Here is a 26,281-nt window from a genome sequence, read left to right as displayed (position 1 = left end):
GCCTAGCAACAGGACTTCGTCGGTCCTCGGAGTTTTGCCTTGCGCTAGGACTTCTACAGTATTCAATGTTTTGCCTTGCAATAGGATTTCTTCGGTCCTCAGAGTGTTACCTTGCAAACAGGTTTTTGCGGTCCTCAGATTGTTGCCTTGCAACAGGACTTCGTTCGACGGCCTCAGAGTTTTGCTTTGCAAAAGGATATCTAGTGTTCTTAGAATTTTGCATTACCACATGACATTTACGGTCGTCAGAGTGTTATCATGCAATAGAACTTCTACGGTCTTCAGAGTTTTGGCTTGCAACAGGATTTCTAGGGCACGCAGAGTTATGCCTTGCAGCAGAATTTCTAGGGTTCTCAGAGTTTTGACTTGCAACGGGACTACTACAATCGTAAGGAGTGTTGTACTGCAACAAAATTTCTAGGGTCCGTAGAAGTTTGCCTTGTAACTAGACTGCTACGTTTATCAGAGATTTGTCTTGTAATATGATTTCTAGGGTCCGTAGAGATTTGCCTTACAGATAGATTTCTACTGTTCTCAGAGTTTTGCCTTGTTACATAATTTCTAGGGTCCTTAGAGTTTTGCCTTGCAACTAGACTTCTACAGTTCTGAGGGTTTTGCCTGGTAAAAGGATTTCTAGGTTCCTTAGAGTTTTTCCTTTCAAATAGACTTCTTCGGTTCGTAGAGTTTTTCCTAATAACAGGATTTCTAGGGTCTTTAGAGTTTTGCCTTGCACCTAAAGTTCTACTGTTCTCAGAGGTTTTTTTTCCTGCTAACAGGATTTCTATGGTCCTCATACATTTTGTAGTTTTGCCTTGCAACTTGACTTCTTCGGTTCTCATAGTTTTTCCTGATAACAGGATTTCTAGGGTCCTTATAGTTTTGCCTTGCAACTAGACTTCTTCGGATCTCAGAGTTTTTTCTTAATACAGGATTTCTAGGGTACTTATAGTTTTGCCTTGCAGCTAGACTTCTACGGTTCTTAGAGTTTTACCTTGCAATTTGACTTCTAGTATTCGGGAAATTGTCCCGTCTTTTAAATCTGTGTTGATGTCTTTGATTCGTGTAATTTCTCTTTCTTTTTTGGTGGAATTACTCTCATCTGTGTTACCTTTTTGAACTCGACTTAAAACAGGAACCTTAAATAGACAATCCAGTCTGCTAAATATATTTAAATTTAACATCGTTCACAGATGAACTTACGAATTTCGCATAACTTTATATAGCAGAACTGCACTGTGGATTTAATTTGACACATGAATAACTCAGTGCATAGTTTTCTTTGATCTTTGTTTAATGAAGAAATAATAATATAACGGATAAGGGAAGAGTTAAAAGTAATCTTAACTGTTCAAATCCATTTGTTTAAACATTATTTATATTTATGTTTTGCCTCCCAAGTTAGGGGGAATTTTTGAGACAGTATCAAACATGTTTCAGAAAGATAAGTACTAAACATTGATATTTTAGGAAATTGTTCTATATATAAACAAATTTAAGTTTCTTTAATTCGTTTTATTTGAGTTTATTTCTATTCCAACTTATTTTATAACTTAATGGTAAATATTTTTAACTTTGATGCATTTTCCCATAATTTAACAAAATTTTATTGATAAATATTACTAAGTAATATCTTTTAAGTTTCCCGCACTTTTGCATCATTTTACTTTTGCGCCTACGGCCCTCTGAGTTTTGTAGCAGTGATAATTAAGGATCTATGAGGAGCCAAATAAAGCTAGGTCCATTTACAAGGCACTTCTTATAAACTGATGTTTGGGTTTATATGACTGTCAGAAAGAAAAAAAATGTTGAAGAAAAAGTCATATGGTTAAATTGAAATTTAGAAAGGAAATGGGGAATGTGTCAAAGAGACAACAACCCGACCATAGAAAAAGCAACAGCAGAAGGTCACCAACAGGTCTTCAATGTAGCGAGAAATTCCCGCACTCGGAGGTACACTTTTCTAAGGTCATTTGAAAATAAAAGTTTTTAATGGCTTTCCAATTTCTCATCAATTTTATCCATTTTTGGGCTATTATCATTTGAAAAAGTGCATTTTCACAATTTAACTGTTTTTGTACTTTCACTTAAGATAGAGTGATCAATCTGAATAAATTTTACTTAAAACAAACTATTATAGGTAGTGTTTTTATAAGAAAGTTTTATCAAATTTGTTGCTTTTTCGTGTCAAATCTTTTTGGTTTTTTTTTAAAAAAGAGCATATTATTTCAACTTTTTTCTTTTTAAATAATTTTAAAAAAACAAAGCTAAGAGTTTTGAAAAAAATTATATGCGATGTAAAAAAATTAGTAAAATCATTTCTTTGTACCCATAACTATCTCAACATTGGCTGATGACACTGTCAGTTGGTTATTAAACTTAATTCATTTATTCCAAAAGTCGGTAATTGATATATTTTTTAAAACTGAAACATCAGAAGAATGCAGCCTGAAATACTAATTATTCTTGGTATAGATCGAACATAAGTATGTGTTCCCCAGCATTGGCTTCAATGCCGGGCACTACGTATTTGGAAACCCGACTACTTTTGGTGAAAAAAATACCACGAAAAACAGCTTAGGAACTCATTAGAAAAACTACAAAAGAGAGGCGAAAGATACCAGAGGGACATTCAAACTCATAGATCAAAGATAAACAGACAACGCCATGGCTACAAAAGAAAAGGACAAACAAACAATAGTTCACAAAACACTGCATAGAAAAATAAAGGCTAAGCTACACGAATCCCACTAAAAACTGGGGCACACCGGAAGGGTAAGCAGATCCTATACTCCAGATGTGGCACCCGTACAACTTATATGATCCTTTGTTGTTTGCTAGTATATTATTTATTTCTAAATACACGCGGTCATTTGTTCCATTTTCACTAGCATATATTAGGTCGTGGAATTTCAAAAAGATTGGTTTGATTAATTTTATGTGTTTTAACGCCATTTTTAAGGACCGCTTTGGGGCTATTTCAGGTCGGCCAGTTTTTATTGGTAGAGGAATCCGGAGTGCCCAGATAAAACCACCGACATTCTATAGGAAAACTGACAACACTAATTAATTAATGCCTCGTTCACACGTACATTTAATTCGAATTGAATTTGCTAATCTCGTTTACACACTCTTCTTTTTTTTATTCGAATTAGAATTTCGTTTTTGTCAATACGAATTAAAAGCTAACGTCGTTAGGACGTAAAACGTTTCGAATGCGAATTACGTGTGAACTAAGCATTAGATTGGAGTCAAGTGCACCCTGCGAGCAGGGTGCCAACTCCCAACGTTCCTCAGTGTTGAATGGCTTAGCCGCTAGTAGTGATTACAGTAGTAACTACTTCTACCAATCTTCCAACGAACCCCCTAAATAGCTTGGTTACGATAATCATCACAGCATAATATTAGTTTTTAAAATTCACATCTGGTGTAACTAGATATCATTGAGATGGAAGCGATCTCTGTGGGCCCCGCTGTCAATAACGTGGGGTAATAGTGATAGTACTATTTCATAGTATAATAGTGATATGACTGCATGATGTGAACTAATTGTTGACTACTCTAAGGAGTCTCATGTGTGATTTCAATCTAAGATTTTAAGTTAAAACTGATAAATATTCTCATCTTACTTTCATAGTATAATAGTGATATGACTGCATGATGTGAACTAATTGTTGACTACTCTAAGGTGACTTCTGGATGTATGGATTGATGTTTGAACAATATGTTTAAAGGTGCTGCCCAATTGATATTTGTCACATATTTTTAGAATTATGCCTTCAATATATTATGACCCACCAAGTATAAAGTATGAAATATTAACGGTTCTCGAGAGGTAGAGCGGACACAATTTGTTAAGAACAACAAACGGATGGACAGACTGACAGACTGACCTTAGACCTAGGATGCATACATTATGACACATTCTCTGGTGTTGCTTTATATATATGTTAAGTTGAAAATGTTTGTCAGGTATAAAGTATGAAATAATAACAGCTGTCCTCTCAAAATATAGTGTGGATCAAATTTGTTAGCGATGGACAGATCAACAGACAGACAGACAGACCTTTGACCTAGGAAGTGGTACATACATCATGACACACCCTCTGGTGTTGGTTAAAATGGATGTCAAGTATAATATTTGAAATCATAATGGTTCTCAAGATATAGAGCGGACACAATCTTCACCACAGGACACAGGATTGTCAACTGAAACCAAAGTTTTTTTGACGTTGACCTTTGACCTAGGAAGTTGTACATACATCATGACACGCCCTCTGGTGGTGGTTAAAATGGATGTCAAGTATAAACTTTGAAATCATAACGGTTATCTAGATTTGGAGCGGACACAATCCCACAGGACACGGGGTTGTCAACTCTAAACCAAAGTTTTTGACCTTGACCTTTGACCTAGGAAGTTGAACATACATCATGACACGCCCTCTGGTGGTTGTTAAAATGGATGTCAAGTATAAACTTTGAAATCATAACCGTTATCTAGATTTGGAGCGGACACAATCCCACAGGACATGGGGTTGTCAACTCTAAACCAAAGTTTTTGACCTTGACCTTTGACCTAGGAAGTTGTACATACATCATGACACGCCCTCTGTTGGTTGTTGAAATGGATGTCAAGTATAAACTTTGAAATCATAACGGTTATCTAGATATGGAGCGGACACGATCTTCACCACAGGACAGGGGGTTGTCAACTAAAACCAAATTTTTTGACCTTGACCTTTGACCTAGAAAGTTGTACATACAACATGACACACCCTCTGGTGTTGGTTGATAATCATGTTAAGTATTAAGTATGAAATCATAATGGTTCTCTAGATATGGAGCGGACACGAAAGTGTTACGGACGGACGGACGGACGGACGGTACGACGGACGGACGGACGGACGGACGGACGGACGGTACGACGGACGGACGGACAGACTGATCACTATAGGGCGACCCGCCTTAGTCGGCGGGGCCCTAATAAATTTAGTGCTTACGATTCCAAGGAATTATGACAATATTACAAGACATAATTTAGTGCAAATATGTAGGATGTCAATGAAGATGGCATTGAGTGATGACTAATGACTAATTGAAAACACATTTAAAGTTTAGAATTGCACTTGAATTTTTCTCAAATTGAGACAGGAAAACAATTGAACTGCTAGGATGTATGTTGACCTTTATTTTCATTCGATTATGTTACTTAACTTTTACATCTGATTAAGATTTTCATTTTTGACAAAAAAAACTTTGACTTCTCTTTGTTCTTACGCAATTATTTAAAATGAGGCGACATGCTGACTGTTTAACACAGCGAAATTTAAGTGATTAAAGTTATCTTTCAAATGACTCCCTTGGTGATACTGAATTAAATACAAATTGCGCATCCACTTGTTTTAGCTAAAAAAAAAAAAACACCTATTTATTTTTGTTCTTTTTTTATTTATTTCTTTTTTATTTTATTTTTAGGTGAAGGGGGTCGACTGTTAACAGTAACCTTACTATGTCCTCCTTGTTTTTGTGATAATAAAAGTGACCAGGTTCCTAGGAAATTTACCGTGGAAAAAAATCATTAAGTATACTTTACTATTTGTACCATACCGGTATAAAATTCAGAGAGATAGCAATACAGCTTAGCATTTTTTTTCAAGGACAGCTACCACGCAGTGACCTGAAACGGAAATTATTATTCGAACAAAAAGTTGTCTTTGATCTTAGATTGTTCAATTACACATTTACTTGACCATATTTATTTGTAAAGAACGGACATATCAAAGAAACAACATTTGATCCCTTACAATGTTAATTTTAAATCGTCAAGAGCACATGTATTTTGAAGAATTCCCTGAATTTATAGTAACTGAATACAAAAGTTTTCATATAGGTAAAAATTCTCTGAATCTGACATTATCAGGACGCTTGATTTCTTGATTGACAACATATTTGTTACATTCGAAGGACGTGTTTTCAACAGACTGTCGGCATTCCAATGAGAACCAATTGTGTCCCTCTTCTTGTCGACTTGTTTCTTTATTATTATGAGGCTGACTTCATACAGAAACTTCTAAGAACAAAGATAAGAAGTTATCAATATCCTTAAACTGTACTTTCCGCTTTATGTTCTCTCACTAAATAATTCAAAATTTGGTGACTATGTTGAACGCATCTATCCAATCGAACTAGAGATAAATGATACAACAGATAAAGTTAAGTTGGCCTCATATCTTGACTGTCATCTAAAAATTGATAATGAGGGTTTGTTGAAAACAAAACTTTACGACAAAAGAGAGGATTTCAGCTTTCCAATTTTGTACTTTCCATTTCTAAGTAGCAACATTACAGCAGCACTTGCATACGGGGTATTTATCTCCCAATTGATACGATATTCCCGTGCTTGTATATCCTATCATGATTTTCTTGATAGCAGGTTGCTGCAAATAATGAAGCTATTGAAACAAGAGTTCCAAATGGTGAAGTTAAAATCAACCCTTCGTAAATTTTAAGGACGCCACTACGACTTGGTTTACCGTTATGGAATAACCGTTTAACAGATGCTATCGGATATGTTCCTTACGTCATAACTACAATCCCCTTCCCTTTAATGAATGCGACCTACCGAATTAGACTATTTACCGGATTTGTTATAACATAAGCAACACGACGGTGCCACATGTGGAGCAGGATCTGCTTACCCTCCATAGGCACCTGAGATCACCCCAGGTTTTGGTGGGGATTGGGTGTTGCTTATTCTCTAGTTTAATATGTTGTGTCATGTGAAATATTGTTTGTCTTTTTAATTTTTTGATTTTTTAACCATATAGGGGCATGAGAACCCCTCCAACCCGAAAAGTATATCATGCATCAAAATAAGACCTCAAATTATATTTTGATATTTTCTGAAAAAGTGTTTTCATATGAAATACTAGGGAAATATCAGATAAGTGAAACACTTTTGACATAAGACGGTGTAGTATCTTCTTTTATTCGACCGTCACGACAGGTCATGATTAGTACAAAGTGATTGAAACTTAAGGACTCTCACTTGACATTTTATTTATACGCCATTTGTAAGGGGGAAGATAAAGCTGTCTGCTTTTTCATCCGTAATTATTTAGAAAGTATGTGTCATTATATAAGAAAGTCTTGTGTCGGAAATACTTGTACAGGAAATCGAATACTATATAGCACTTGATAAGAGTGCTGATACAGCAATTCTCACATTATCGAATTCATCTGAGGGCGATAATCCAATACTACACCATAGCTCGTTCATATATTACCCTGAAACAAGAAACGTAAAAAATACGTTAAGTCGTTCAACTAGCTTTAGCACGAGAACAAGATTGACTAATGATTCATTGCTGGTTTCTTAACTTCCAGTGGCAGATATTTCATGCATGTTCAGGACGAGAATGAATTAACAACCAATACTAATTGCATTCAAGTGTGTTCTGTAATAGGGGTTGTTCAGTATAAAGATGAGATACAGTAATTGCTTTTATAGCTTGTTAAATTGTGTAAGTTTTGTAAGTTTTTCAAAGCCTAACACTACTTACATCTACCTCAGTTTGATATCTGGTGGACAAATGTCTCATTGGCAATCCTATCACATCTTCATATTTTCATATTAAATTTAAAACTGAGATAGTAGAATTTCATGAAGAGTTTTACTATCTTGACAGTGCACTGAGGAATATGTTATATGCAACCAATTAATAAATATTACTTTTAAAACTTTGTTGTTAAGTTACCACTTTGTAATACCATCCAATTTTTAAAAAAATATGAATCCTTTGAAAATTACTGTATATGTCTACAGTAACTACTTGACGATTTTGTATCTTCTAATTGATTGAGAGCACTTAAGTTTAAATTATCAGATGCACATTTATAAATCGCTTTAAAAAAACTACATCAAGATCCATTTCACAAGGAGCATTTACTTCAGAACAGCAAACTATACAAATCTTTGTGGAAGTTGATTGACCATTTAAGTCGTTTGTCTATTTGACGACCATATTTTGCTGATCATTTCTGCGATTGTGAAGTTCTCTCCATCATTCTTTAGTTTGGGTAAAAAGATCCAGTTAGTTGTGTCTGATTTCGTCAGATTATTTATTCTCTTAGTGACAGTGAAAGCCACCAATATCTCATTATTGTTGAAAGCAACTGGTATTTCTGATTTGAATTGTATATTAAATTGACTGCTATTTTTTTTTATTGATAGGCTATGGTGGTAAACACCCATAAGTGTTTTATCTATTTTCTAATGGTATTTTTGGATTTTAAGCATTATTTTTAACATATATTTATAAAAATACGTCTAGGGCACTGACCCTAACAATGGTGCAGGTCAAGTGTACTTCTATTTGCTTAAAGGTTTCAGAAGTGAACTTTTAGTGATAAAACAAATCTGTAATTTAATTCACCCGCATTTTATTTTGACTGGAGAAACAAAACTCAATTGTCCAAGTCAAAACAACACTTGATCAAAGTATTAATATATATATTGTATCAATCAATCAAGAAATACAGTTTCCTGAAACCCTCAAGAGCTTACACATGTCCTTTACATACACTTTAGCAATCACATAAAACAAAACACTGTTGTCCATATGTAACTTATATTTTATTCAAACAATTTAAAATTATAACAATTATAACTGTCCTTGAATTAACCTAGATAAAGGATAACTAACAATTCAATAAATAAAGATCAAAATGTATACAGATGTATAAATGTGGATTAATTATAATTCATGGTACAATGTTTACCATTTTATTTGTAGATTTTATAAGTAAGAAGAACACATCTCATTTTAAATGTTTAATGAAGAACATATTTTCTACAGGCTTATATATGGTCTTTGGCAAACCCATAAAATCCAATATCCTAGAGATAGAACTTCACCTCATACCCCGCAATTTGGTACCAATGATTTCGAAAAATTAACAAATACACATAATACAAAATATTTTTATACAAGTTTGAGTAATGTGGTAGTCTCCCTTTGTCCATTCATAAATTATATTGAAAGATAAAACAATGCCCTTGAATACCTGAAACCGACCTTTGTTTGTGTTGAAAAAAACAATTGCTAAACAATTAATCCTGGCAAAAAGAAAATTAAATCAGGAATCTGATGTTTGGTAATTGTTGTCTGTTGATGTGGTTCATAAGTGTTTGTAATTTTCTGGTGTTTTTTTTTTTATAGAATTGTCTGTTGGTTTTCCTGTTAGAATGGTTTTACACTAGCCATTTTAGGGGCCCTTTATAACTTGCTGTTTGGTGTGAGCCAAGGCTCTGTGTTGAGGACCGTAAATTGACCTTTAATGGTTTACTTTTATAAATTGTGACTTGGATGGAGAGTTGTCTCACCTCATTCCCTGGAATTTGGTACCAATGGTTTCGAAAAATTAACAAATACACATTACAAAATATTTGTATACAAGTTTGAGTAATGTGGTAGTCTCCCTTTGTCCATTCATAAATTATATTGAAAGATAAAACAATGCCCTCGAAAACCTGAATGGTTAATGATTGTAGTTGTAATATCTTTTCTGAAGGCTGTTTCACTCTGTTTCACTCTTCCTAAACATTACATTATCTCACCTCTGTGAAATCAAATGAAAGTCAAAGGGACACATATACTTTTTAACAGAAACCTTCAAACAGACCTTTGTTTGTGTTGAATAAAAAACAATTGCTATACAATTAATCCTGTCAAAATAGAAAATTAAGTCAGGAATCTAATGTTAAGTAATTGTCTTTTGTTGATGTGGTTCATAAGTGTTTCTTGTTTCTGTTTTTTTATAGAAAAGACTGCTGGTTTTCCTGTTTGACTGATTTTAAATTAGTTATTTCTGGGGCCCTTTATAGCTTGCTGCCTAGTGTTGAGGACCGTACTTTGACCTCTGTGGCGGATCCAGAAATTTTCATAAGTGGGGACCCACTGACTGACCTAAGAGGGGCCCGCTTCAGTCACGCTTCAATTATTCCCTATATGAGCAACCATTTTTTTCCAAAAAAGGGGGTCCCGGCCCTCTGCCCCCCCCCCCCCCCCCCCCTAAATCCGCCTCTGGACCTTTAATTGTTTACTTTTATAAATTGTGACTTGTATTGAGAGTTGTCTCATTTGCACTCTTACCACATCTTCCTATATCTAGAAAATTTAATTGTCTTGTTTCAAAATTTGAGGAATCTCTATTGCTTACTTGGCATAAATGCTGAATATGTGACACTTTATTATTTTGAAAAATAAATTAAAAAAATACTGAATGTACCAGATACATGAGGTATCAGAATATATATCTTACCTCCTATAGATTTATAGAGATATGATTGGTTAAAGGACTACATGTGGTGACTATGTATATTTAATATAGGGTGTCCTGAAAAATATAGGTTAGTTACCATACATGGTTAGTTGCCATATGGGATTACATGTAGTAAGGAGTTACTTCCCTTTCATAACAAAAAGGATGCCACAACCCTTTCTAAAAACAACACGGTGTTGAGGAAAAATCTGAAAGGATCCAACAGACAAGAAATTGATGATGAAAAGTTGAAATAAGTTCATAAAAGTAACTTAAAATGTCTTTGAAAGGTAATTTCACAAGTGTTTAATCATCACATTATATTGTCTTTGGGTTCTTGTGGTAACATGTGAGCCTCTAGAAGGGCAGGTCAAGGGGTTTTAATCAATGTCAAACCAAAGACTTTAATATTTATTTTTGTTGGTTCTTTGCTAAGCATGTGACATTTTGGGTGACATACTGGTAGTCAGAATTATGTCTTCCTGTGAACTGATACCTTGTGGACTAGCATGTTAAAAATCTGTCTCAGCTTTTTGCTTTTAAAAGTACAATGCATCATTTTAATATGTTATTGTACTGATTTGTACACAATAAAACCTGCTAAACAAATGAATCTGTTACAGAGATGAATAAAAACTACAGAAAAAATATGTTTTGCACATCATAAATATTTTTACTTTTTTAAATGACAATTATCAAGAGTGAAATAAATATGTTCAGGTGTCCCATTTATTTAAGTTACTCAATTTATAATTTCAGGAGCTTCCAGTACATTAATTGCAATAGTTTTTAATTCCATAGTTTTCGAAATGGTTGAATTAATTAACACATGCATCATGCATTGCTCCAGTACACAATATAAATTCCATAAAAATCCCATTTGTTAGTAAAAATCATAGTTTAAAATGCATATACTATAATATGGCTGTCGCTGTGATTCCTTTATAATAATTTTACAATGAATACTGGAAATAGTGGATGATTTACCCTGATATATATATATAATTCTATAGATATTAATTGACAGTCCTTTGTGCAAGATTATGAAAAATATCATAGTGTTTAAACAGTAAATATAAACCAATTTATGTCTTTTTCTGTTTTCTTTTATGTCAATTATATAAACTTTGGTGTGTTCCTGTTTCATATCATTGTTACATTTCATGCTATATATTTGACCTTTGACGAAAATATAAAAATTTCATAAAAACATGAACCACACACTATCGAACAAATCTCATTGAATATATAGCTGTTTACAGAGTTATCTCCCTGTATTGTCATGTACCTACTTCACCAAAACTAAACTACAATCCATAAACTAGTCCTAGGCTGTCAGACTTCAAAGTTATCAAACTATCCCTTAAAATCACCAGCAATCATTTTGTAATTTACTTTTTATAAAATATTATTTTTCACTATTGATATTTACCATGTTTACTGTCTATTATTCATAATAGAGAGTTAATGAGAATTAATATTCATTCATGCATTCACATTGGCATAAACAGAACTCCATGGTAAAAAATGTTCAGATAAAAATGCTTAGTTACTGTAGAAGCAGAAATGTTAGTGGAGGATTTAGTTTCATTTATTTCGTGGAAAGAATATATCCTCCAAATTAAATAAAACACGAAAATTTAACATATATATAATATCACTTCCATTTATTGGATTCCTTGAAATTAAATCCCCATGAAATCTAATTAAGGTTGTACCTAACACTACAGGGAGATAACTCTGTAAAATCCGATAAACGTTTTAATTACGTTGTGTTGTCATGGAAATATTAAGCTTCTCAGTGATCAAAATAAGTGTTTGTCAAACTGCTATATAACCAGTGTAATTTTTCTGATAAAACAGTTGGTTCAAATTTTGTATTGCTTTTTATATTTTTGTCATAGGGTCAAAGTAAATACTTTGTCAAAAGTTTAAGAAAATTAAACGAGCCAAATTAATTTGAGTTAAAGTGTTGGGTACCACCTTAATATACACAAACAAGAAATTTTAACCCCACGAAAATGCGTGTTTCTACAGTACTGTATCTTGTAATTACAACCTTGATAAATAAAACTTAATGAACAAATGAAAATTATTATTTTAACATTAATATATTAAAACTTAACAAATGTTATTTTCCTTAACATCATGTAAGCTAAAATAAAGCTAAATATGTATTCCAAAAAAAGTAGCATAGGTGTTGGAAAGCATATTTCTAACATCCACAACCCATTCAAAATATATATAAATAAAGCCTTAAAGGCTGTACTTTTGAATACTAAATTATAACTTAATTGACAATTTCTTGTGTCTTACAACTCTCCATACAATTTTCTGGAAATTTCAGATCTACTCAACTATAATTCATTATGTGATAAAAATATGATTTTTTTTTCTAAGCATTCAACAATAACTGTAGAAAGACAATAGGGTAGCATTATACAACAATATTCTTCCATTCATGTCAGAATATTTAAGGGTTGTTCCATAAAATATACTTGGTTTAAATACATATTAAAATAGACAGATTTCATATATACTAAAAGCCAAGCAGGTTGAGAAAAACAATACATTTGTAGTAGGCTTTATACTAAAACCCTGGTGGTGGTTTGACAGACTTTTCTGAGAATCCCGGTGGTGGGCCTTTAACTTCAAATCCTGGAGGCCTACCAGTTCTAGTATCTGTTTTGGTAGTTGAGCTCGCTGTTATTGTGTCTTTATTTTTATCACATCCTCGTTTTTCTTGTCTGTCTGAATTCATTTTTGAATTGTTAATACTGGTTCTATTTCTGTGAGGTACTCCTGTTTTTTCGTCCCTATGTACATCTTTTCGTATATGCTTTGGTTTTTCTTCTTTATTTAAAGCAGTTGACTTAGCACCATGTTCATGAGTAGTTTTACTTAAGTCAACATTTGAAATATCTTTAGTTTTTGCAGATTGAGTTGATTTTGAATCACTTGAAGACAACTTATCTGGTTCTTTAGTTTTTGCAGATTCAGATGACCTTATATCACTTGATGATTGTTTTTCTGGTTCTTTGGCTTCACTTGTTTTGCGGTTATTTTCACTCCTCTGTTTTGATTCATGGATTTTTCTGTTATCATAATACCCTTGAGTTTTTCTATCATAATTCTGACCTTGCCCTTTCCTTTCATCTTGATATTGGCCTCGCCTATCATAGTGTCTATTATCACGATGATCATCATAATATTTTCTGTTACCATAGTAATGATCTTGATCTCTCCATCTAGAATTATCATGATGATATTCATCCCTGAAACGACCTTGACTTTTAATTTCCCCTCTATTAACCTCACCAGCATGCTTCCTTTGACCTCTACCTTTATATCCATCATTCTTTATTTGATCACGAGTGACCTGTGATGAATTTTTAGTTTCTAATTTTGATACTGGAAGTTTGGTACTGTTTGCTGGTGCTTTGTCCTTTTCAGAAATCCTAGAATCACTAGAAGCCACTTTCTCCTCCTGATTTGACTCATCCTTTGGTATAACTTTAATCTCCCCACTACCTTTATCACTCGTTGAGCCTCTCATTTCTCTATTTCCCGTTTTCTTCTCAGCAGTTGACTCACTTTTATTACTTTTTTCTATTTCTTTTTTCTGCATGTCATTCACTTTTACGTCATTCCTTGGTGATTCTGAATCTTTGTTAATTAATTTCTTTTCCTCCAATCCATTCTTACCATTACTGGTACTTTTATCTCCAGGATTATGCTTTTCATTTGTGTTATCCCTAAAATCCTTACTCTTAAATGAAGAATCATTTCTAGGAGATTTAGAGTTACTTCCCCTACCAATCCCTCTCCTGTAGTTGCTACCAGATGTTGGTCTTTTATCATACTCCCTTTTTGAATATTCCTGTTGTCTACCTGATGATGGTCTATAACCATAGCCTCTTCTTTGGTTTGGTCTATCAGAAGCAGACTGAGGCCTATCATATCGATCATCAAATTTACGACCACGGAAATGAGGCTCTCTATCATGTCTGCCTTGCCCATGACCTGTTCTGTGGAATTTTGAGGAGGCTGAAGTTCTTTTTCTTAAATCCTCTTTATCTAAATTTGGTTGCTTTATTTGGTCATTTTCAGTATTATTAGTTATTACTTTTGAAACAATTATAGGAATTTCATTCTGAAAAAGCAATAATAAATAAAGATAAGTTACAAATCTGTTATTTCTTACAGTCTACTGGAATTATTTGTCCTAAACATTAGTTATTTCCTACCAAGTTATCCAACATATATATATTGATGTACCCTGTGGTAGTCTGAATGTTTGTATTGGTTGTACATGTATTTGTTGGGCTAAATTTTGACAGTACATGTTTTATTTCTGTGCCATATTTTTTTTATTGAACTTACTCCATGGTTTTTGTTCTTAAATTTACAGTTGTGGTGTGATTGTCAGATGAATATAATTCTAATCAAAACAGTGTTAGGGGGTCCGTCTCCTTAAACTTGCAATGAGGTGAAATTGTTTTCGTTCTGTGTTGAATGTCTCACGATGACTTTGAGACGAAGATTGACAAAAAAAGAGCAGTTCCTTTGCTTAGTGTGTTTTTTGTTGTGCATGATGATGAACTGATTTTGTGTCATGGATTAATACCACATATCCTTTCTTTTTTATTTAACTACATAATCCTAATGCAAATATAACTGAAAACACCATTTTTCCTAGTCTGTTTATAGTATTACCTAAATGGCTAGAAATGTCTACCAAAAATTTAGATTGATTTTAATGCACAGTAATGGAAGTTGATTATGGAACATGATGAAACGTTTTTTTTAATTTTAATATTAATTGTGTAACATTTTGTCAAGTCAGGCTTTGATGACCATTTCTTAATTGCATCTATGCTATTTGTTAACTTGTGGATAGCAGTCTTATTGGCAATCATATCATATCTACCAAACTTTAAATTAAAGCTGAAATAAGCTCAATCTTAACTTCTTAAGACGATGTCCTTATTGCTTGAAAATTAACTTCAGAAGTTCAGAGTAAGTCAGAACCATCATAATTATTTTTTGCATTGTAAACTTACATCTGAATCTGTTAGTAGATATTTGTTTTTCTCAGCCTCTACATCAATTATTCCTCCTTTATCTTTCTGTTTTAGGTAGAGCTCAGCCATATTTTTCTGCCATACTCTCATGTCGCAGGATGGTTGGTATAATGTCTCATCTTTTTTCAATTTACTGAAATCATCTTGTAAAAATTCTGGATCATAGCAAATTTCTTCCCTGCATACAGGACACTTGATCTGAAACAATAAGGGAAATTTAAAAATTTGATTAAAGAAATCAAGCAATGGGATACAGAGATTCATGGAAAACAGTTTTAATATTCCTCAGTTTCAAAAATGAGCAATAAAAGGAGTAGGTCCAGAAAGACCCCTTTTTGGCCCCAAAATATAGCAGTTTTACAAACTTTTTCAAAATGTAAACTTTTACTTATTTATTGAAAAGTAGCATACTTCTGCTACATAAATTTCAGTCAGGGGTACTACTTATACAAGTGTATTTTATTTACTTGAAGAAGTAAAAAAAATATACACATATAAGTAAATTTGTAGGATACTTATACAAGTGAATTTTATTTACTTGTATAGGTAAAAAAAAAATGGCTGAGTTATGTCCCTTAGGCATTCAGAATTTTTTACTTGTATAAGTAAAAAAAATTATCCTTTCTTCTTTTCTTGAATTCTTAAGATTTCTTTGCTCTAATAGAATTTTAAATTGTGTACCCTTTACATATGTCTTTAATAATCATTTAAGTGTAATTTCATGGACAATGAAAGTCCCATTTGTTTTTTATCTTCTTAACACTGCTCATTTACAAGCCCCAAAGGAGCAATTTTTGAAGGCTTTGCGCAAATATACAAGATCTTTGCTCAATCAGTTTCTTTGATGAATTAATGAGATGAAACATTGATCTTTAATGAAAAAATTTGAGCAAACCTGGGAAAATTTTTTAAAGGCATGATTTTATATCTCAAAACTTGAGGATTTTTGTTGGATTGTAAGAAAAATTTACTTATACAAGTAAATTTTTCAGAAAATTAAGGGGAGATTATTCAAACATTATTTATTTACTTGTATGTGTATATTTTTTTTCACTTCTTTAAGTAAATAAAATACACTTGTACAAGTAGTACCCCTGACTGAATTTGGGCTGTTTTTGACAATACAATATACATATATCGGGTTATAGCATCATTAAGGCATGCTAAATTACTGAAATCTTCACAATTTTAACATTTTAGTTAAATTTTAGACGGTTTCCATCTCAAATGAAAGTGGCTGCCTTTGTGTTCATTCTCAATATTGAAATATAAGTTGTATTTGATGACAATACATAACATATATAAAGGTTATGGATGAACACAGATGAGGCCACTTTCATATTTGACAAAAAACATCTAAAAAAAGCATATTTGATAGATTTTTCATAATGAAGCTTGAATCGGAGTGTTTTTGAATGAGTAAATCTGTTAAAATTTTTAACATAAACTAAATGAATCAACTGAAATAGACACTTAAGTGTTTAAACAGTTTTCAAAATCTTTTGTCAGATGAACCTGAAATTTGGGGCTAAAATCTGTCCTTACCGGACCTGCTCCTTGAGAAGAACTCTGTCATCACCTTTATATTGATTTATCATCCTGTAAATTCTTTCATTTTTTATAAAACATTTCTTCCTGTTAATGTTTAGCCATTTCTGAGCAAATATAAAAAAAGATGTGGTGTAATTGCCAATAAGACTACTCTTCATAAGAGACCAAATGACACAGACATTAACAGATATAGGCCATTGTACAGCCTTCAACAATGAGCCATTTCAGAGCAAAGCAATTTTTTAAAATAAACCATCACTATTGGCACTAGTCCATCAAATATATGTTTTAAAAATATGAGTCAGCATTTTGTCCTGGCCTTTTTCCATTTGTTCTTAAGTTGTAACGATTGGTCATTTAGTGTAGTCCTAAACAATCTCAATCAACTCTTACTGGACTTTTGATCATGACATTGTCTGATAGACTTTTGGCATTGTCTGATGAAATTATGTGGCCAACATTTTAACAGTGCCACATTTTCAGCACACAATACATTAGTGATTACCTTAAACTTGAAGTAAAACAAGTAATGTAATTTTATATACCTTTTTGTCATCTTCATTAACTTCTGTATGTTGTATACGTGATTTTTCAACCTGCTTTTGTACATCTAGCTGATGCATTATGTAACGTTGGAGACAGTTGTTATGGAAGTAATGATAACAATCAGTCTTGGTAAACATATCTTCCTCAGTAAAGTGTTCACAGCATATTGTACATGGACAGTATGGTACATTCCCGTCAGTTAAACTCTCCTTGGCAAGCTGAAAATAACATAAATACCTGATGTCAATATTTATCTGGATCAAAATGGTAAATGATGATTAACCTTTGTCTGTGTTCTTCCACGTTTGACTGAAGTTATTTGCTAAGTTGGTACTTTTAGTATACAATAGTAACATGTCTGTTTTAATTGCCCTAAAGAGCTTCTGTTTTACAGTATTGTAAATTCAGGTAAATCAATTTGAACAAAGAGTTATCTCCCTTCTATACTCTAAAAACTTGAATAAGTAAGGAAGACAGCATTTTTTTTAATTCACTGGACTATCTTGTTCTTATTAAATGTTTAAGTGTCTATATTTAATGGTTCTCTTTATGATTGAATATTTCATGTCCGTTCTTGATAAGTAGACAATCCTACCCCATATAACCTTACCTCAATTATTTCATACAACATTTGTCCACCTACTCTTTCCAAGGCTAAGTTTTCTAATTCTTCAAGTAAACTGAAAAATAAATCAACAATAAAGTATTTTATCATATAATGAAAATTTAAACTGCCTTTCTTTTCTACAATAATAGAAATTTCTAAGATTTTTCTTTGTTCAGTTAATTTCATGTTTCATCTTATTTGACATGTATTTGCATTCATATATTGCACTCTGGACTTTCAATTTTTCCATTCCTCAAAGTATTATAGCTTCTATATATTTCTAACTTCCACTCACTGTCACATGCAGTTGTATGTAATATTTATGCTTTTTATATAAGTCCATAATGCTTACATCATTTGAACTTTGATGGTCAGTTGCCTCATTGGCAATCATACTAAATCACCTTATTTCTATAAAAGCTTAAGAAATTTGGTGTATATATACCATGCATGATTTTCAATCATTTATTCTATATGTGTGTAACAAAAACATGTTCTTTTCAAAGTTTGTCATTTATAAATTTAAATAAAACCTCAAAACTACATTGCCTACCTTTGTACCTCCTCTTCTGCAATACCTCTAGGATTAGTGATGACAATGTCTGGTACTTCATCAGGGTACTGAAAAATATTGAAACATTAGAGCTCTATATATTCGTTTCATTCCAGAGTACCAGTTATTTATGGTTCCTAAAAATTTATCATTTAATGGATATTTATTTTAGTGTCTTATTATTAGGTATAATCAAATGAACAAACTGTATTTGTTTTTACTAGTGACATTGATTTTAGTTTTAAACATGTATCTGTGAGTATTGCATGGCAATACACAATACCCTTCCGGTTAAAAACTCATTGAAATGGAACGGAATTCTAACTTGATCTATAACATGTCATACTGTAAACTACATGAAATAACAAACAAACCTACTAGTCAGTTCTACAAACAATTTACGAAAGAAAAGGTTAAAAATCCAAAATGTCATATACAATCAATGTCTTCCAAAAATATAATGAGTTATTTCCCTTTGAACAGAAATTTAGTAATTGATAAGTATAGTATTTCATCAAAATTTAATCTTAGGGAAAGTTGAAAAAATAAGTTATTTCCCTTTGAACAGAAATTAAGTTATTTCACTTTGAACAGAAATTTAGTAATTAAGTATTTCAACAAAAGTTTAATTGTAAGGAGAGGGCTTTTACTGAACAAGGAAAAAAGCTAAAATCATGAAAATCAAACTCGACCTGTAACTTGTCATGATAAAAAGTCTGTAAAACTGATTTGCCAGACTGACGTATGGACGGACGGACAAACAGAGTGCAAATCCCCTTTGACTTCGTCGCTGGTGAAAGAATAAACTTGAATGCAAAAACTGCTGCCAGCTACAAAGGCCAGTAATTCTGTTAAAAATTTGACACCTATAACAATCTATTAAAAATTTGACACCTATAACAATCTATTAACTCCAAATATACACTAACAGCTCACATTTATTTTAAGCTCACAAAGCTACTGACAAAACATTAAAGTAATTTTTTCAGCATTACTTGAGAAAAGTGTGAAAAAGATTTAAGTTCATTCAACTTATTAATTCAAATCATTAGCAAAGTAAGTATCTAATAGATCCAAAAAATGCTTGCAAGTTACAACTCATCACATTTAAGCTGCTGACAAAATTTCATTCAGTACAACAGAGAAAAGGGTGATGGAAAACTTGTTGAATGAAAAGATGAACCAATGGAAAAAGTAAATGTAATGTATGGTGGATTCACTATTATTCGTGGATACCAATTTTCGTGGTGTAAGAACCATGAAATATAAGGTTCAAGAAATAACAAATTTTCTATAGACTTGTACAATAAAAATAAATATATCCACTAACATGTGTTTTCCTTAATCCACGAAAATTGGTACCTACAAAAATACATGAATCCACAGTAGTAGTATATCTATACTACAGTACAAACCTGTTGAGGTAGGCTCAATGTCAAGGTCATACAAACATATCTTTTATCTAGTTCATCTCCTGTGGCTGGGTGTAACTGTAACTGTATACTGACAGGTGAATCTCTGTAAATGCACAATGTTTCATGGTTATTGTCTTCAAAACGAAGAAATTTGAACTTCTTTTTAAAGACTTATTTATATTTATTCATTAAGTTATTTCCCAGTCTGCAGAATGTGCAAATAAGGCTTTAGCTACTCTTATTACCAATGTTAATTTATTCATCTAATTGGTGCGGACTTTATGTTTTTATTTGTATAATGAAAGTCTAATTGAAGATGTGTGTGATAAGGACACTGATTTCTAATCACCTATCAGTGTCACCAAAGGGATATACAAATGAAGTGTGTGTATGATATGGGCAATTAACTGGACACTTCATTGATGAGTTTATCCCAAAACACCTGTCTATAGATGGACTGGTCTTAAATAAGTGAACCCGTTAAACCCCGCCCAGTCAAGTGAAATAAATAAAGTAATACTTCAGATTTTACCCTTTGATCAACTTCTACATACTATGCAAGCATGAATTCTAGCATAGATGATTCCTTGTCTAACAAATAAAATTTACATCAATAGTGTACATAGGAATAGAATATCAGTCATTCTTATAATATATACCTCATTAACTCATTTCTCTTGTAAAAGATTTGTCCTGAACATGCATGATATAATAGTCAACCAATAATCAATTTATCTTGTGAAAGTTCACTTAATTATAGCTTACTGTTCATCCTTGTTAACTTTGATATCATCAAGATATATCGACTCCAAAACTTCAAGTTCTTCCATATTAATCAAGTCTGAAAACAAATATCAAAACTTATAATATATCATGTATATGTATCTAAATATATACAACGAAATATGATTGACATGCACACATATAAAAATTGCGGTTTTTATCCAACGCAATCATAGGTTTGAACGTAGTTTTCAATTTAGACTCGTTCATAATGTACATGTATATATTCTTTCATTGATACCAGTAGACTATCAGATTTATCCAAGAGATAGCTTATAAATGGAATTTTTAAGTCCGGGTCATCAAGAGTTGACAAGTAGTTTACTTAATTAATTAGCATACAATACAAAGTTCTAAGAAATTCACTCTGAAAACAGTATTTTAATTCTTTTTCCCTTATCAAATGTTTATTTTATGTTTAATTTGATTTAGACATATTAAAACACTTAGTAGTTTATTAGTTCAACTTCAAAACAATATAATTATTTAAATCTTTGAGAGTGATTATTTTTTTTAACCAATCTCCAAAATTGGACAAATGTTGGACATTTGTTACTTGAATGTTTTACAATGTACATTTGGAAATGCATTCAATGTCCAGTTCTTTTGAATCTATATCTCTGTTTAGTCAAAATCTAATATCATGTATCTTGATGATCTAATAGTCATTTCTGGAATCATGTCTTTCAACAGAAGAGATCTTCAATTTCACATGCCTTTATGACGTCATTTACCGGATAAAAGGCGCAGCTGTATCCCTGCTCTATCAATAGTTTCCAGCACTTTCATAATCAGCTTTCTGTAGGGTAGTATAGAACTAATTTTTCTTCCATAAGTATGTAATCTAGATTCCCGTAAGACTGAGGCAGGGTGACCATCTTTTTAGATTTTACATGTACATGTAGTTTACCAAATATTTTGTGAAACTACTTATGAAATCAAACTTTCACCTACTTGTGTTGGAATTTTGACTATGCATGCATTTTTGTTACATGTTGATTGAAGTCACATGACAGATTCCTCTGAAAAATGTATCCTGGAACTGCCATATAAGAATGCAGTATAGGCCACTACAAATGAGGTCCTGGAAGGAGTCGACACAAACCACCTCCCACATGCAAATATAGTCTGTATCTGTACAATAGTTTGAGAGAGCGCCACCAATTTATTGGCTGGGCGTGAGAGCAGATTTGAAGCTCTCTACGCTATGTGCACACTACAGTGTCGTCTAACGTGGATTATCATGATTATCTTTATAATCCTCATGGTGGTATTTTTCTATTTAGATTTTTATGGATACATCATTTACCGTAAGGCGTCAAAGTACACATTTTATATATCATTCCAGAGACATATAAATACATAGTATATATATCTCTGATCTTTCCAAGAAGTTGTATGATAATTAATTATATTTGGACAGGTTAACTAAATCAGAGACATATATACACATATATGTCTCTGACTAAATGAAGACCAAAATGAATATAAATTCACAGCACAAATTTTAAATGCTCAGTTAATAATCTGAAACTTACTGGTTTTCAGCTTGTATCTTATATGCGTGGGGAATGTTAACCATCAAGCTGTCAAATGTTACGCAATGCCGATACACATTGACAGGTCAAAATTTAGATCAAGTAAGGGATGGGGAAAGAAACGAAAGAAATTAGTTTAAAATGATTTTTACAACAACAAAAACGGGAAGTAATTTCCGGATGTAATGAAAGATTTTTCAAATAAAAAAAATCAATTAATTTATGATCAATATAACACGTAGACCAAGTGTACAACATAATATGATAAAAATTATAAAGACATATATGGTAAACAATGGCATCATTTCATTTTATTGAAAAATTATTACCCGGCAAAAATTATCACACATCTATGAACAAAAATTTAAATAACTCTGTAACACTACTCAATATATCATGTATGTCTTAAAAACATATTATTTTATATATTCTACCATTGCTTTGATTATATTATATTTGATATGACAGTGCAGTGGCGGATCCAGAGGGGGGGGGGGGGGGGGGGTTCCGGGGGTTCGCACCCCCCCCCCCCTTTATTTTGGCCGATCAATGCATTTGTATCGGGACATATGTTTTGCACCCCCCCCCCCCTTTGCCCTGGGATAGCACCCCCCTTTGGAAAATTCCTGCATCCGCCCCTGCAGTGGCGGATCCAGAGGGGGGTTCGGGGGTTGGAATCCCCATTTTTTTGTACGATCAATGTCCTCGGTTATGCCCCCCTTTAAATGGCTGGATCCGCCCCTGTATGATATTTAAACCTTAATGTGTGACTGAATGAATCAAGTTAAATGCACTTCTGATATAATAGATGCCACGATACCAGTTCTGCCGTCAGTCAAGTCAGTCAAATATTCTCAAACACCTGAGATAAATTATAATTGCTGATGGAGAAGGAATTGGGAGACTGAGACATTGATCATTGTGTGGATGATAATATGCTACCTTTAGAAACACAGACTGCCCTGAAACGACGGAAAACTTGGAAAAGAGCATGCATGAGCGGCGAGAGATTGTGCAGTCTTGCCATTCTCCATGTTCATCGCGATAAGGATATCAGCAGGCCAAATTATGATTCTGAAACGATTTGACTAAACCGGCCATAGAAAAAAATGGCAAACTCTATTGAATCGATGTTTGTTCTATGTTCTGGCAGCAGACTCAAATCAGTGATATTTCGATGATTATCTTACATATGAATTTGAATAGTTGTTAAAAATTTTGTGTCAGTAAAAGTCTTAAAATATGAAAAATTTATATAAAACGTGTCCAAATTCAAAACATTATTAAACTCTCTAAAAATGCCTAGAATGCAGGATTTTGCACCATTCATATTATACCCTCCAAAAAAAAAATGTTCGCCTCACTAAAGTAAGATGCCTAGTCACGGCCTTGACATCAACTGACATATATCTTTATTCTTCTCTTAAACCAATGGTATAGAGACATATATTTGTATTTAAGAATTGAATGCTTCTTTTTGTAAATTTATTGGGGTGTAAAAGCGTTGACCGAAGTACATTTTGTATGAAGCGCGGAATACAAAATGTACTTTGGTCAACGCTTTTACACCCCAATAAATTTACAAAAAGAAGCATTCAATTCTTAAATAAAATTAACAAAGTATAAATTTTAAATACAAATGTAAAGTAATTACCCAGGAAATTCTAGGCATTTAATAATAATTCTTATAAACTTGCACAGATTGTTTAGTTCAAACGGGTTGCTACTATTCATGAGACCTTGAAATTTAAAAATATTTGGTCTGTTTATAAAATTATTCTTTAGTACCAATTTTCTACTATCGTCTATTGCCGAGCATTCTAAAATGTAATGGAACTCGTCGCCAAAATCACCGTTATTGCACAAAGTACAAATACGATTTTCTCTCTGAATGTTTTGCCATCTACCAATTTCGATAGCAATTTTTGTGTTCAAAGTTCTAAATCTATAAAAAGAGGCATGCCAATGTTTTTGTCATCTAAAATATCAAAGTAAGTTTCGAAATTTATACTATTTTTGAATAACTTATAATTTAGAGCTGTTGCATAATTCTGTACAGTAGCATACCATGTCTGTCTGAACTGGTCAGTTAATTTTAATTTAAGGGCATACGATACAGTTACAGGGAAGGTAATGACGTTGCTAACGTAATTTGTTATTTTCGCGACGTCAAACTGTGACATATCGGGAAAAGGTGCATTTTTCGACTGATTTTCATCATTCAAACTGATTTAAATTGAAAACGAGTTCATGGACCCCTATTTTTCAAAACGGCATTTAGTTTCATTTTGCAGGGAGATTATGTGACCCAAATTTTATAAAACTGTAAATAGAGGAATTTTTTTAATTGTGATAAACATACAGTAAAAAATTACGTTTTTACCTCAATTCATGAACATTTGATAAATATGAGTTATTTCTGATAAAAAAAAAATGCATTTTTTTTAAGATATTTATAAAATACAGAAATTACCGATTATTTAACAAAAAACAAATTGTTTTTATCTTTTATAACATAAAAGTTATGTCTTTCTTTCGAAAAAGAAATTACGGCCACAAATCTAAATTTCGGGCAAATATACAAAATTTCGACCTCATTTTACTCAAAAAGTAGCACATGAAGGTATATTTTTTATTACATATTTGATTTAATCAGGTAAAAAATAGCCTATATGCAAATTTTCACGAACTTGTAAATACAGAATCAAAACTGTATCGTATGCCCTTAACAGTATCATGCAACCAATTTTTACTTATAAAATATCTATAGTGTTCCATATATTTGATAGTCCACAATTATCAAGCACAAATTTTACATTCTTGAACCAAGCTAAATTTCCATTGTATCTACCAGTAACAAGATTGTATAGAATGAATAACTGGATGTGGATGCTTCTTATCTTCTCCAGTTACAAGCTGTTAGGTCCCAATAATTAATAGTACGTATTTTAATAAAAACATCCAGTGGGAATCGGCAAAGATCATAAAATCAGGCGTGTTTTTTTTAGATTAAGCAGTCATTTACAAAATTGTAGATGAACACGTTCTATAACAGAGGTGTTACCCATTCCCCAGACTTCACGGCCGTATAATAATACTGATAGGCTTAACTACTTTATCAAATAATTCTAGCTGACTTTTTAAAATATCTAAATTATGTAATCTCCCCTTTTTAAAATATCGTCATAATCGTACATAGCCCTTGTTGCTTTATCAGCTTGTGCCTTTTTGCTTTTGTGAAACTTCCTGTTCAAGAATATAATACACCAAGATATGTGAATTCTTCAACAATATCTAACTCAATATCAGCATATTTAAAACTAACATTTTTAGTGTTATATTAAGGTATATTAGGGGGGGGGGGATCTGAGACAAGTGCCTGTGGGTCTGCTTGTGTTTCTGATATAAAAACAGTGTCGTCTGCGTACAATACATCAAACACTGAGTTTTAAATAAATATTTAGCTCATTCTCTATTTGATCCGATAAAGATTCCAAACCGTTTATATTTTTGTTCTGAAAAAATCTTTCTAAGTTATTTAAATAAATAGAAAAAAGGATGGGAGATAAATTTTCTCCTTGTATTACACCTATATACATTACATGGAAAGTAGTCTGGATATTCCCCATCACTGAAAATTCGTGATTTCACATTTGTATACATATTAAATATATAGTGTTATATTCATCTTCCCATTCACTGTATGTAAATTGAGTTTTGACCAATAATAGTTTCTTCACCAGCGTCAGGATCTGACGAATTTAAATTTTGAAAAATTAAAAAAAATATATATCAACAGGAATATCATTCCTTTTTTCTCTTTATACGAGTTCAATCTTTTACATCATTTTATATAGTGTATTGCCTCATTTAACGATATTTAT

General features: G+C 32.4%; 1 protein-coding gene across 1 annotated transcript; it reads right to left on the bottom strand.

Annotated features, from left to right (window-relative positions):
• Positions 1 to 12,910: 12,910 nt before the first annotated feature.
• LOC134727425 (E3 ubiquitin-protein ligase RNF25-like) lies at positions 12,911 to 22,520 on the bottom strand. Its single transcript, XM_063591807.1, has 8 exons — positions 22,398 to 22,520; positions 20,842 to 20,917; positions 20,077 to 20,179; positions 18,662 to 18,729; positions 18,112 to 18,181; positions 17,501 to 17,719; positions 15,384 to 15,602; positions 12,911 to 14,473 (listed from the first exon to the last, which is right to left on the bottom strand). The coding sequence occupies exons 2-8, from the start codon at positions 20,904 to 20,906 to the stop codon at positions 12,911 to 12,913; spliced, it is 2,307 nt and encodes a 768-aa protein (XP_063447877.1). The 5' UTR covers positions 20,907 to 20,917; positions 22,398 to 22,520.
• Between the last annotated feature and the right edge of the window lie 3,761 nt (positions 22,521 to 26,281).

This window comes from Mytilus trossulus, chromosome 8, assembly GCF_036588685.1.
Source record: "Mytilus trossulus isolate FHL-02 chromosome 8, PNRI_Mtr1.1.1.hap1, whole genome shotgun sequence".
NCBI lineage: Eukaryota > Metazoa > Mollusca > Bivalvia > Mytilida > Mytilidae > Mytilus > Mytilus trossulus.
This window is presented reverse-complemented; position numbering and strand designations above follow the sequence as displayed.